The sequence below is a fragment of the Maniola jurtina genome, chromosome 28 (assembly GCF_905333055.1).
Source record: "Maniola jurtina chromosome 28, ilManJurt1.1, whole genome shotgun sequence".
NCBI classification, from domain to species: Eukaryota; Metazoa; Arthropoda; class Insecta; order Lepidoptera; family Nymphalidae; genus Maniola; species Maniola jurtina.
The window spans coordinates 2,332,265-2,344,756 of record NC_060056.1 but is presented as its reverse complement, the minus strand read 5'-3'; the positions used below and the strand labels follow the sequence as shown (position 1 = coordinate 2,344,756).

Genomic DNA, 12,492 nt, shown 5'->3' with positions numbered 1-12,492 from the left:
CAACCGCCGAGTTTCTTGCTGGTTCTTCTCGGTAGGAACGGCATTCCGAAACAGTGGTAGATTATTGACTATTCAAAAGCACTTGTAAAATTTTAATTGAATAAAAATATTTTGTATTTTGTTATAAATTGTAATCAACTAAAAATTCACTTGTTGATGGACTGGAATGATAGTTGAAAATTATTCTCTTTTCACGTTTCTCTTCTAGAACTTTCGCAGGCTCTTCATAATCATATCCATAAACTTCTAGAGAATGGCTGGACGGCACATATCTTTTCTTACCAAAATCCTCAGCTTTTTTGCAATTCCTCGACTCAGAAGTTGGTAGTTGCTTTCTTGTTTGATTATAATTTTTTCTCATTCCAAATGATATGACTTTTCTTCTCTCAAACATACAAGAATCTTTACTATCCATTCTGTTGTCTATCTTACTAACGAAATGTAAGGATTTCTCATTTCTACTTTTATTTTTTGCCATAACTATTAATGCATCATATAGACTTTTTGGTTCGTGAAAAGTATATGTGTCTTTTGCTAGCTCTTGTTTCAAATCGTTTAGTATCTGTTTCTTGTTTGGTTTTCTAATATATCCCTTGTTGTTATCAAAGCTCTTAGATTTTGGTGCAGTTTTCGCTTTCCTTGTATATGTTATACTTTTGGGATTCAGACATGATTTCACTTTGATTTTGGGTTTTACAGTTGGGGATGGTGTATCATCAGATGATTTGATATCAATTGGACTACTTCCTTTTTTTAATACATGTTTACATTCACACTTGGATGTATAATTTACACTGTGATGTAATGAACTGTGTTCCTTTTTTATTTCAAGTTTCTGGATAACACTATCGTCTAATTCGAAAGCGCTTTTCGAAACGTCGCTGATTTCGTATTCTGTTTTAACGTTATAAACGCTTATAGTGGTTTCTAGTAAATCGACGAAAAAGTTGTACATATGTCTGTCATCTTTCTCCGCTATTTCGGAAGCTATAGTTTCTGGGTCATCGTTGATCCTAAATATCTTTTCTTTTTTCGGTTTTCCTTCTAAAACTTCTTTGGTAATACCTTCAGCTACTCCACTGTAAATATTGTTTTCTAAAATATTTCTTATTGCACTTTGTTTGGGTTCATTTTCCTCTATCGGTTTTGTTACGTCGCTTGCGGTTTTAACTCTAAAAGAATTACTGGAGGGTGTTTGAGTGATTTCCATTTTCGGTTGCAAGATTATAAGTTGTTCCTTTTCAGATTTTAGCATCTCATCGTTCAATACTCGAGATCTATATTTAGTCTTCTTTGTTTTATTAGTTACTTGTTTGTATTTGGATTCTGAATCATTTGTGCTTTTAAATTTTGGTGTAAATCGTGCCTTTTCTTTTTTATTCTCTTGTATATCTGGATATTGTGTTCCGGTTGTTGATTTGGATAGAATTGTTAGCACGGAGGCTAAAAATTTCTTCTGGCCTGGCCGCGGTCTACGTGGGGCCTTCGTCTGGATTTTCGTATCGTTGGCTTCTGAAAAAACGATTTTAATATTATCTTCTAACTCGCTTGTGCTCGCAACTTTGTCCTCGTTGACTACACAAAAAAAAGCTTAATTTTATAATAAAAAACCGGCCAAGTGCGAGTCAGACTCGCGCACTGAGGGTTCCGTACTCGGGTATTTTTTCCAACATTTTGCAGATGAATCAAAAACTGTCATACATTAAAATAAATAAAAATCTTTTTTAGAATGTATACGTAAAGCCCTTTCCCCACTTGGTATAGTTATCTTGCTTTGAAAATTGAAACACATTTTAATTAGGTCAACGGGAAGTACCCTATAGGTTTCTTGACAGGCACGACGGACGGACGGACGGACAGACAGACAGACAACGAAGATCCTAGAAGGGTTCCTTTTGAGGGACGGAACCCTAAAAACGATTTCAATATCATCTTCTAACTAGCTTATGGCCGCGACTTCGTCCTCGTAGACTCCTCGTACACAAAAAAAGCTTACTTAATTTTATAATTTAAAAAATAAATAAAGGGAGGGAAGCCGTGGAAGATCGGTTAGTCTCACCTTGTGTATCAGTAGAAGATTGAATCTTCTTCTCCACATAAACTCCACGTTTCTTTACCACCAAGGGCTGCAATTGGGCATTGCTCAGACTTTTCTTGTTTTTCTTATTTTCTGCTTTGGCACTGATCGCTACGTTGGAAGACTTGGACTTTCCCACGGCCTTGAAGTCCATGGCGATGAAAATAACGATTTACACTTTACAGCATATTTGTTAGATAAGTGTTGATAAAGTAAAGGTTTGTTAAAATGTATGCATTGCTGATTTTGGATTTTGATTCACTTACCGGAGTTTTGAATTTACGACATCTGGTATTTGTCATTTCTGAAAAGGCAGCATAGTAACTACCTCTTTGTGGCTTAGCCAAAGAGATTTTTGAATAAGTTTCTACCATCGATGTATATGGATAGGCCCTTAGAAGAAAAAAAATGCGCTCACAAGTTAAAGAGAATTGGCAAAAGTCTCTTTATCACGCATCAGTCGGCCGCACACGCTTTATCGTATCGCACGTGTTTTTGACTGTCGAAAATGCCGTCATGTGCGGTCAAATCTTGCAAAAACCGTACGGAAATCCATCAAAAAAAAAGATGGAATAACATTTCACTCGTAAGTATATCGTTTTCTCATTTAATTTAACGTATAAGCTGGGTATATTTTTAATTTTGCTATGATTAAATATTTGCCGCAAAAATATCGTACAATTGGAATACAGAAAGAATGGAGTCGTGTTATTTTTTTTGAAGTAAAACGTTTTATTCGCGTATGACAGACTACTTATGATCATGAATATATTTAACTATGATTGTATGTTTGTAAGTATTTAACTATGTATGTTTGTATATAATTAACTGTTTTACTATGTATGTATATCTGTACTAGTAGACTAGCGATGTTTCCGATATTCGCATCCTCACCCGCAATTGTGAAGGTTACGCATTGATTTGGGCATCCACATCTGCATCTACAATAATAATAATCAATGCGGATAGTCACGCGGATGCGGATGTTGCAAGTCGCGAAAACTATACATGTATGTTTGAGTGTATACATGCTTATATGTATTTTTTATGTATTTAACTATGTATGTTTATGTATGTGTTTAACTATTTAACGATGTGTGTATTTTGTATGTATACGTCGTACGTATGACGTAGTTATATTTTAGCGATTTTGCGGGCTTCCGCATCCGCAACGGCGAAGCTGCCGCATTGATAAAGGGTTCCGTACTACAGAAGTTTTTTTGGTTATGGTTTATATTATTACATATTATTTGTGAAAATTCTTTGTTAGATTCATTACATGCTCATATCTGCACTAATAATATTTTTAACGCAAAAAAAAAAAATTGACGAAATATTGCACAAAACAGCTCCATTCCATCCTTGATCTTTTTAATAATAGAGAGTTGACGCTCGCGTCAAATTCACTGACGAGTTCAATGACGTAATATTTATTTTTTATAGGCTCATTTTTGTAAACGGATTTATATGGGAATGGCATATCCTTATACATCGATGGTTTCTACATTTAAAATATAATCCTTTTCCCGACGCTCCGTTTTGCCTACTTATACCTACAGTTTTAACCATTTTAACTGCGCATGGGCAAGACACAGAACCGCGCAGTTCAATCTTTAGCATCTTTGGAACGGACTTCGTTTGTGTTGGTTTGCTGGCGCGCGTGCGGTGCCTTTTTGCAGAGTTTTTTTTTGTTAAAAGTGGCCGGTTTTGTATTTTACTGGTTGTTTTTTGGTGGTGGAACTGACTGGGAAGCGCTCTAAAGGGGCGCGCGCGTGTGTCGGCACAGACGAAGTCCATACTTACATCCCCACAGTCATAGTTTCCCTAACTTGTAAATAACTACTAATCTGACCTTGGCAGGACGGATGGACGTTAAAAAAGCTCTCGTGCGAATTAGCCCTAACCTTTTCTGCATAAAGCTATTAATACGTCCATGCTTTTCTGATGTTGATTGATGAATACCTACTTTGATAGACGCAAAACTGACACCTGAAGCAATTTTGATCTAGTTGGCATTTCTCACGATAAAATTAACCGTGCATTTCGTGGACAAAATATTTAAAATTACCGTGTTTGGAATAATAATAAATGGAAAACAAGGATTCTTTAGACACTAACAAGGCAGAAATTAAAAAAGATAGGGGTGATAATTTAAAAAGAGTTGTTAAACCTAAAGCTGTGCTTAAGAAAGATTTGGAAATCAAACATTCGGTCAAAGACAGAGGAGACTCTGTACCGAAACCGATTAGTGAAAAACTAATTAATACTAAAAGTACTAAACCTAGTACGTTAAATAAGAATTTAGAAAAAATCTCAGATGTGACCGAGGGAGGCAATAAACTTACGAGTATTTCCAAAAAACTTAAACTTAATGAAGCAAGTAAAAATTTTGATGAAACTCTCGTCATCAAATATAAAAGTCCCAAACAGAATGAAACAATAGGTAAAAGCTCTGATAAATCTACTCCAGCGAATTTGATGATCGTTAGAAGTTCTGAGATTAAAGATAATGTAATTTTCAATACTATCAAAAACAAGGTAATAAGTAAAATTGTAAATAAAACTGCCAGTAGAAATATTAAGCAGCGCGAAGATATAAGTAAAAGTTCCTATAAATATATGGTAACTCATAAAAATTCTGTAACAAAACCTATTAAAGAGAACGTGATTCACAAAAGCAATGAGAACAAAATTGTACACAAAACTACTAAACAGAATGAAGAACTAAGCAAAATTAGTCATAAATATGTTCCTGCTTTGATAACAGATAAAGATTCTGTTTCAAAACCTATTCAAGAAAACACAATTTCCAAATACGATAAATACGTTGAGATAAATAAAGCTTTGCACAAAAGTGTCCTTAGAAATACTAAACAGGATGAAAAAATAAGTAAAAATTTTGGTAAGCCTGCCCTTATAAAATTGGTAACCACTAAAGATTCAGTATCAAAATCGTTTAAAGACAAAGTTTTACCCAAAAATGCTAAACAAAATGAAGGAGTAAAAAATAATGATTTTAATAATATCGCCCTCGAAAATACAAAACCCACTGTGGAAATAAATAAGGATTTTGAAAAATCTGTACCCATTAGAAAGAATATCGTTGAAAGTGAAAAACATGTGAATCGATTAGACATCGATGAAAAGAAACGAATAAGAGAGAAATATACTTTCAAACTGAAAGGTTTTGATAGAAATAAAAAACTTGATGATAAAAATAACGCGAAGGATTCACAGGTTGAAGATAAGAACGGTTCGTATCTATGTAAAAATCAATTTTCTAAGATCTACTCCTCAGTTTATTAACTAAGGTCTAGAAAATTGTTCGGCTGTGATTATTTATAATCTTAACAGGCTCTAATAAAAGAGTGATTTCAACGGGATTTCAAGTAAGATGCTCATATGTCATGGATATATATATTGAGGTAGTGATCATTGGTTTAGAGAACCCATGTTTTCCTCAACCCCAAAACAGTAATCAAAAACCGGCCATGTGGGAGTCAGACTGGCGCACTGAGGGTTCCGTACTCGGGTATTTTTCCAATATTTTGCACGATAAATCAAAAACTATTATACATAAAAATAAATAAAAATCTGTTATAGAATGTACAGCCCTTTCATTTAATACCCCACGTGGTATAGTTTTCTTACTTTGAAAATTAAAACACGTTTTTTTTTTTAAATGATGAAGCACAAATTCGGGGTTTTCAGATTTATTCCTGTACTTGTGCTATAAGACCTACCTACCTGCCGAGTTTCGTGATTCTAGCTCAACGGGAAGTACCCTATAGGTTTCTTGACAGACAGACAGACAACAAAGTGGTTCAGTTTTTCCTTTTGAGTTACGGAACCCTAAAAATGATTTAAAAATCTCTGTATTCTTTTAACAGATATTTTGACAAACCCTAACAACAAGACGGACATTAAAGAAAAAGTGAGTGAAAATACAAAATCTGAGAGCATCAAAATGGACAAAGTTCTTGACCCAACGGAAAAATCACGAAAGCGTCCAATAATAAGGACTATTATCGCCAAAAACGATGCAACCAAAGTTTACAAAGCTGTTAAATTCGCCGAGCAGAAACGAAAGTCTAAAACAGTACTGCAGATAAAAATACCTGTTATAACAAAAAATACTAATTTACCAAACGACGCTGGCGTGGGAAATAAGGAATTGCCAAAATTCTTACCGAAAAGTGATGAGAACTGCAAGGGAGATATAATAGACCCGAAGAATTCACAAAGTAATGAGAAGTGTAAATTAATTTATAACACCCCCGACAAGTGAAGGTTACAGTAACTAGAAAAGAACTGATAACTTTCAAACGGCTGAACCGATTTTCTTGGATTATACTTAGCTCACCACTCTCGATCAAGCCACCTTTCAAACAAAATTAAAATCGGTTCATTAGTTTAGGAGCTACGATGCCACAGACAGATACACAGATACCAGATATACACGTCAAACTTATAACACCCGTCTTTTTGGGTCGAGGGTTAGTAAAAACCCTATTAAGGTTTCTCCGAGGAGTGACGATCATTTGGTGATCACCATTACAAAGTAATGATAATAATTTCATGGAAAACTTTAAAACCCCTAAGATTCCACAGAGTAGACATCCATACTTAATATTATAAATGCCAAAGTGTGTCTGTCTGTCTGCTACGTTTTCACGGCCCAACCGCTGAACCATATTAAATGAAATTTGGTACAGACTTGGGATACATCCCGGGGACGGACATAGGCTAGGTACTTTTTATCCCGGAAAATCAAAGAGTTCCCACAGGATTCCTAAAGACCCATCCAATTAACCGATTTGCATGAAATTTGGAACCGAGGTAGCTTGCGTCCCTGCAATTGACATGGGCAACTTTTTATTCCGGAAAATCAAACAATTCCCACGGGATCTTTAAACCTAAATCCACGCGGACGAAGCCGCGGGCATCCTCTAGTTTGAATATAAAGAAAGAAAAATGTTACCAGATGATACGAGTCAACTGTCGAGAAATATAAAAATACCAACCGAGTTAGTGATAAGGAATACAAAAGTACCAACTAATACTCTATCAAAAACCAGCAAAATACCAAAGATACAGAATAATGCCGTAATGAAAATAACTAGGAAAATGAGGATGTCACAGAGCTCTGAAAGCAGGAGTACTGTCAAGACGAAAATAAGCAAAACAGAGAAGAGAAAGCGATTGAAGAACAAACTGTCACATTTCTCGTTAGTTACAGGTACAAATTCAAATCCTTTTTTTTTTTTATTCACTATAGGTAAGCGCTTGACCACAATCACACCTGATGGAAAGTGATGATGTGGTCTAAGATGGGATGCGTTTACCTAGAAGGTGCCTATTCACTCTTGTTTTAAAGATACCCGGATTGTAATTGGTAGGAAACACAGATCGCGGAATATATATATAATCCATACTTAATATTATAAATGCGAAAGTATGTCTGTCCATCAGTCTGTCTGTCTGTCTGCTACCTTTTCGCGGCCCAACGGTTTAACCGATTCAGACGAAATTTGGTACAGGGTCAGCTTATATCCCAGGGACGGACATAGGCTACTCTTTATCCCGGAAAATCAAAGAGTTCCCACGGGATTCCTAGAAATCTAAATCCACGCGCGGACGAAGTCGCGGGCATCCTCTAGTTCAAAATATTTTTATTCAATTAGATTTTTACAAGTAGGTACTTTTGAATCGTCAAGAGCATCTACCACTGATTCGGAATGCCTTTCCTACCGAGAAGAACCAGCAAGAAACTCGGCGGTTGCTCTTTACGGGTATCGGATTACGAACAGAGAGCCTTATCAAGGTGGATGCAACGGGTCTGCCCGTAAAATTCAAATTTAATTTGGTTTTTCGCAATTTGTAAACTAATACGACAACGTAGGCTTATGGCATTCTATTTGCGCCAATGGCAGTATCATCCTCACAGGTATATATAAAAATCTTTATTTGAAAGGGTCCAGTCTAATTTAGTCGAAATAATGAGTTTGATATGAGTTACTCACAAATTAGTCGATACTAGAGCTAATTTCTTAAACTGGACCCTTTCAAGTAAAGATTTTTATATAAACCAGTGAGGATGATACTGCCATTGGCGCAACTAGAATGCCATAAGCCTACTTTGTCGTATTAGTTTACAAATTGCGAAAAACCAAACTAAATTTGAATTTCGCGGGTAGACCCGTCTCATACCCCTTGATGTTTGCTTCTTAGGAAACGGATCTCCACCAACAGAGGTAGCGAAATGGGCGCCAAGTTCCATCAACAAGCACACGCAACCATACTACGAAGCGTGGGTTGCCACAACCCTAGCAGCTGTCTCAAGGAACTCCAAAAAGAACCAGCAGTTTTATGAGAACCAGAAACTGGAGAAATCGTTCGCAACCCTCCTACAAAGGGATGAAAGTCCTGAGTTGATGTACGAGAACTATTTGGATGAGCGTTATACTGGAAAGATAAAAATAAACAGTAGATAATAAACTGAGTTTGTTGTATTTATGTATGTTTTAATTCTCATTTCGGTATTAAGGGTGGTTAATTCGTAGTGCACTCTTAAGTTAATTATTAACAATACTATTATGCTTAATCACACTAATATTATAAGGGAGAAAGTTTGTAGGTATGTATGTGTGTGTGTGTGTATGTTTGTTACTCCTTCACGCAAAAACTACTGGACGGATTGGGCTGAAACTTCACTTGACTTCATTCGCGTGGATGTAGGTTTTTTAAAATTTCCGGGGGAACTTCATTTTCCGGGATAAAAAGTAGCCTATGTGCTAATCCAGGGTATAATCTATCTCCATTATAATCTATCTCCATTCTAAATTTCAGCCCAATCCGTCCAGTAGTTTTTGCGTGAAGGAGTAACAAACACACACACACATGCAAACTTTCTCTTTTATAATATTAGGATGAAATTTTATACAAGTGCTTTAACGGCGAAGGAAAACCATCGTGAGGAAACCTGCATGCCTGAGAGTTCTCCATAACGTTCCCAAAGGTAATCTATACCAACGTAGTATATCCATCCTTCTCATTCTGAAAGGAGACTCGTACTCAGTAGTTGGCCGTTGATGAGTGCTGATGAGAAACTAGATTCGTCAGACAGGTAAGTACCTACGTGCGTATAAGTAAAACTAGAATTGCTGATTTGATACTTTTATTTTACCTTTTACATTAATCGTAGACTTAAACAATGACAAAATACAATGGTTTTGAATTTATCGTGATCGCTTAAACACGAGTAGGTATATAACGCGACAGGTCGAGATGGCAATTTGGGTGGGGACGCCCCGCACACCCCTCGCGCTAACCCCGGCTCATATCCCGATTGCCATCTCGTCTTGTCGCGGTACTGTAGGTATAATCTAATTTTCCTTAACTGACTTAACTAAGGTAAACAAATAGCTTCTCTTAAAGCGTTACATTATCCGAGAAAAAAGGTAATTCTTGAAAATAACACCTTTCAAAAGACTTTCAAAAGTTCTCCGTTAGAAAACAGTCTGCGAACATTTTTCACACAACCTTAATGCTTTTTACAGTTACATTAATAACCCAATGTTAAGGCGATTAAATCGTTATATAAACGAGCAATTTTAAAGATATATTTCTCGGGAAAAAGTATTATAAATCCGAGAAAAGGTAATTCTTGAAAATAACATCTTTCAAAAGACTTTCAAAAGTTCTCCGTTAGAAAACAGTCTGCGAACATTTTCCACACAACCTTAATGCCTTTTTCAGTTACATTAAAACCCCAATGCTTAAATCGTTCTATAAACGAGCAATTTTAAAGATATATTTCTCGGGAAAAAGTATTATAAATCCGAGAAAAGGTAATTCTTGAAAATAACATCTTTCAAAAGACTTTCAAAAGTTCTCCGTTAGAAAACAGTCTGCGAACATTTTCCACACAACCTTAATGCCTTTTTCAGTTACATTAAAACCCCAATGCTTAAATCGTTCTATAAACGAGCAATTTTAAAGATATATTTCTCGGGAAAAAGTAACTATTATAAATCCGAGAAAAGGCAATTCTTGAAAATAACATCTTTCAAAAGATATTCAAAAGTTCTCCGTTAGAAAACAGTCTGCGAACATTTTCCACACAACCTTAATGCCTTTTTCAGTTACATTAAAAGCCCAATGCTTAAATCGTTCTATAAACGAGCAATTTTAAAGATATGTTTCTCGGGAAAAAGTATTATAAATCCGAAAAAAGGTAATTCTTGAAAATACAATATTTTAAAAAACTTTCAAGGTTCTTCGTTAGAAAACAGTCTGCGAACATTTTCCACAATCTTTTACAATCTTTTAAAAAACTTTCAAAGGTTCTCCGTTAGAAAAACAGGTGCAAACATTTTCCACACAACTTTAATGACATTTTCAGTTTAAAGAGTTATTTCTCGGGAAAAAGTATTACAAAATCCGAGAAATATTTTTAAGACTTTCAAAAGTTCTCCTTTAAAAAAAACTACTTTAATGGCTCCGCAGTCTAGTGCGGTTGCAATATTAATTCTTTTTATTGCATTGACTTTAAACTTCCATTATTTAAATGCAATGAATTCGTTTTCTGTAAACGAGCAAAGTAATATGAATTTCTAAGGAAAAAGTATTACAAAAGCTGAGAGAAAATGTTATTCTTGAAAATAACGCTTTTAAAAATACTTTCAACAGTTCTTTCTTTTCAAAAACCATATCAATGGCTCAGCTATTATCAGCAGTGGTGTGGTTGTAATAATAATTCATATCGCATTGACTTTTAACTTCAATGGTTTAAATTAATATTAATTGAAATATCATTGTACACCGATTACAGTCGAACGTGCTGATATAATGTCAAGTATAATGTAATATCCATAATATTTCAATACCATGTTCCAAGCAATGAATTAATGAGTTATGAATGAAATTCGTTTTCTGTAAACGAGCAATGTAATATGAATTTCTCGGGAAAAGTATTACAAAAGCCGAGAAAAGGTGATTCTTGAAAATAACTTCTTTTAAAAAAGATTTGCAAAAGTTCTTCGTTGGAAAAACCATATCACAGACTCAGCTGTTAACAGCAGTGGTGTGGTTGTAATAATAATTCATATCGCATTTACTTTAAACTTCAATGGTTTAAATTAATATTAATTGGAATATCATTGTACGCCGACTACGTCGAACGTGCTTCGAAAAGTTTCTTGAAAATAACGTCTTTTCAAAGACTTTCAAAGTTCTCCTTTGAAAAACTACCCCTCCGTCTGCAGTAAGGTGATACGATTTTCTCTCCAGCCGCGACGCGCGTACCGCGTAGCGCGTCACTGCCGCGCGTCGCGGCTGGAGAGAATGTCATGCGGGGCGCTGCCGCGACGCGCAGTTCAGCTGCAGTTCAGTTCGAGTGCGTGGGCACCTTAAATGGAATGGTATTAATAAAAAATTGTATTTGGCTAATACAAATTTTATATTAAATGTCATAAACGACTACTACAGTCGGAAATTCAAATATGTACAGGAAAAAGTTATACCATGATGTAAATCTAGATTAACAAAGATGTTACAATTATTCATTTAGTATTATCAATTCCTCCCGGATCTGCCGAACAAAAAGCTTGGCAAATATTTGATTAGTTGTTGTAGAAACAAAAATTGACAAGGAAAAATTGCAAATGTTGATAGTTACATGGAGTATAGTCACAATAATCTATCGAGATATTCAATGGTTTTGTCTGTATGTCAATCGAAAATATGTATGGCTCATAAATTGTTACCACGAATGAACTGAACCGAAAAATGACTAATTAAGAACAGAAGTTCTAATAACTAGTATGACAATTTGACAAATACAAATATGTCAATTCTTTGACAAATAGTTACCACAACGACTAACGGGGTCGGAAAAATCGAGAATTTGACAGATACAAATATGTCAAGTCTTTGACAAATAGTTACCACAATGACTAACAGAGTCGAAACAATCGAGAATTTGACAAATACAAATATGTCAAGTCTTTGACAAATAGCTACCACAACGACTAACGGAGTCGGAATAGTCGAGAATTTGACAGATACAAATATGTCAATTAATAGTTACCACAATGACTAACGGAGTCGGAAAAATCGAGAATTTGACAAATACAAATATGTCAAGTCTTTGACAAATAGTTACCACAACGACTAACGGAGTCGGAAAAATCGAGAATTTGACAGATACAAATATGTCAAATCATCGGCAATTTGTTACTGTATATAATTGTGGATAGGCGCTTAATAAGCACAAGTGTGTAAAACTACACAACAGAGAAAAAATTTTCAAGGACCAATCTGCAGTCCTATTGGGGCGATATTTCTAAAACGCCTCAAGAAAGTCGGTTTAGGTACCTACTGTCCGCGATTTTTTTGCGTACAGTTTTTGACTG

General features: G+C 35.3%; 2 protein-coding genes across 4 annotated transcripts; one reads left to right on the top strand and one right to left on the bottom strand.

Annotated features, from left to right (window-relative positions):
* Window positions 1-71: 71 nt before the first annotated feature.
* LOC123879688 lies at window positions 72-3,695 on the bottom strand. Its single transcript, XM_045927564.1, has 4 exons — window positions 3,583-3,695; window positions 2,344-2,448; window positions 2,060-2,219; window positions 72-1,512 (listed from the first exon to the last, which is right to left on the bottom strand). Exons 2-4 carry the CDS (start codon window positions 2,377-2,379, stop codon window positions 122-124), a joined length of 1,587 nt encoding a protein of 528 aa, XP_045783520.1. The 5' UTR covers window positions 2,380-2,448; window positions 3,583-3,695; the 3' UTR covers window positions 72-121.
* A 370-nt stretch (window positions 3,696-4,065) lies between these two features.
* On the top strand, window positions 4,066-8,593 carry LOC123879676 (E3 ubiquitin-protein ligase BRE1-like). Of its 3 annotated transcripts, none has more exons than XM_045927543.1 (4): window positions 4,066-5,330; window positions 5,968-6,321; window positions 7,062-7,316; window positions 8,309-8,593. In XM_045927543.1, exons 1-4 carry the CDS (start codon window positions 4,166-4,168, stop codon window positions 8,569-8,571), a joined length of 2,037 nt encoding a protein of 678 aa, XP_045783499.1. In that variant the 5' UTR covers window positions 4,066-4,165; the 3' UTR covers window positions 8,572-8,593. The 3 variants fall into 3 exon arrangements, with proteins under 3 accessions (XP_045783499.1, XP_045783500.1, XP_045783498.1); XM_045927544.1 differs by having other exon boundaries at window positions 5,968-6,333; window positions 8,330-8,593; XM_045927542.1 differs by having other exon boundaries at window positions 5,968-6,333.
* The last annotated feature ends 3,899 nt before the right edge of the window (window positions 8,594-12,492 follow it).

Coding starts and splice junctions, on each gene's coding strand:
- LOC123879676 (XM_045927542.1), top strand. CDS start 4,166: ATGGAAAACAAGGATTCTTTAGACACTAACAAGGCAGAAATTAAAAAA. Junction 5,331..5,967: donor ACAGGTTGAAGATAAGAACG/GTTCGTATCTAT, acceptor TTCTTTTAACAG/ATATTTTGACAAACCCTAAC. Junction 6,334..7,061: donor TTCACAAAGTAATGAGAAGT/GTAAATTAATTT, acceptor AAATGTTACCAG/ATGATACGAGTCAACTGTCG.
- LOC123879688 (XM_045927564.1), bottom strand. CDS start 2,379: ATGACAAATACCAGATGTCGTAAATTCAAAACTCCG. Junction 2,220..2,343: donor GTCGTAAATTCAAAACTCCG/GTAAGTGAATCA, acceptor ATGGACTTCAAG/GCCGTGGGAAAGTCCAAGTC. Junction 1,513..2,059: donor ATCTTCTACTGATACACAAG/GTGAGACTAACC, acceptor TCGTTTTTTCAG/AAGCCAACGATACGAAAATC.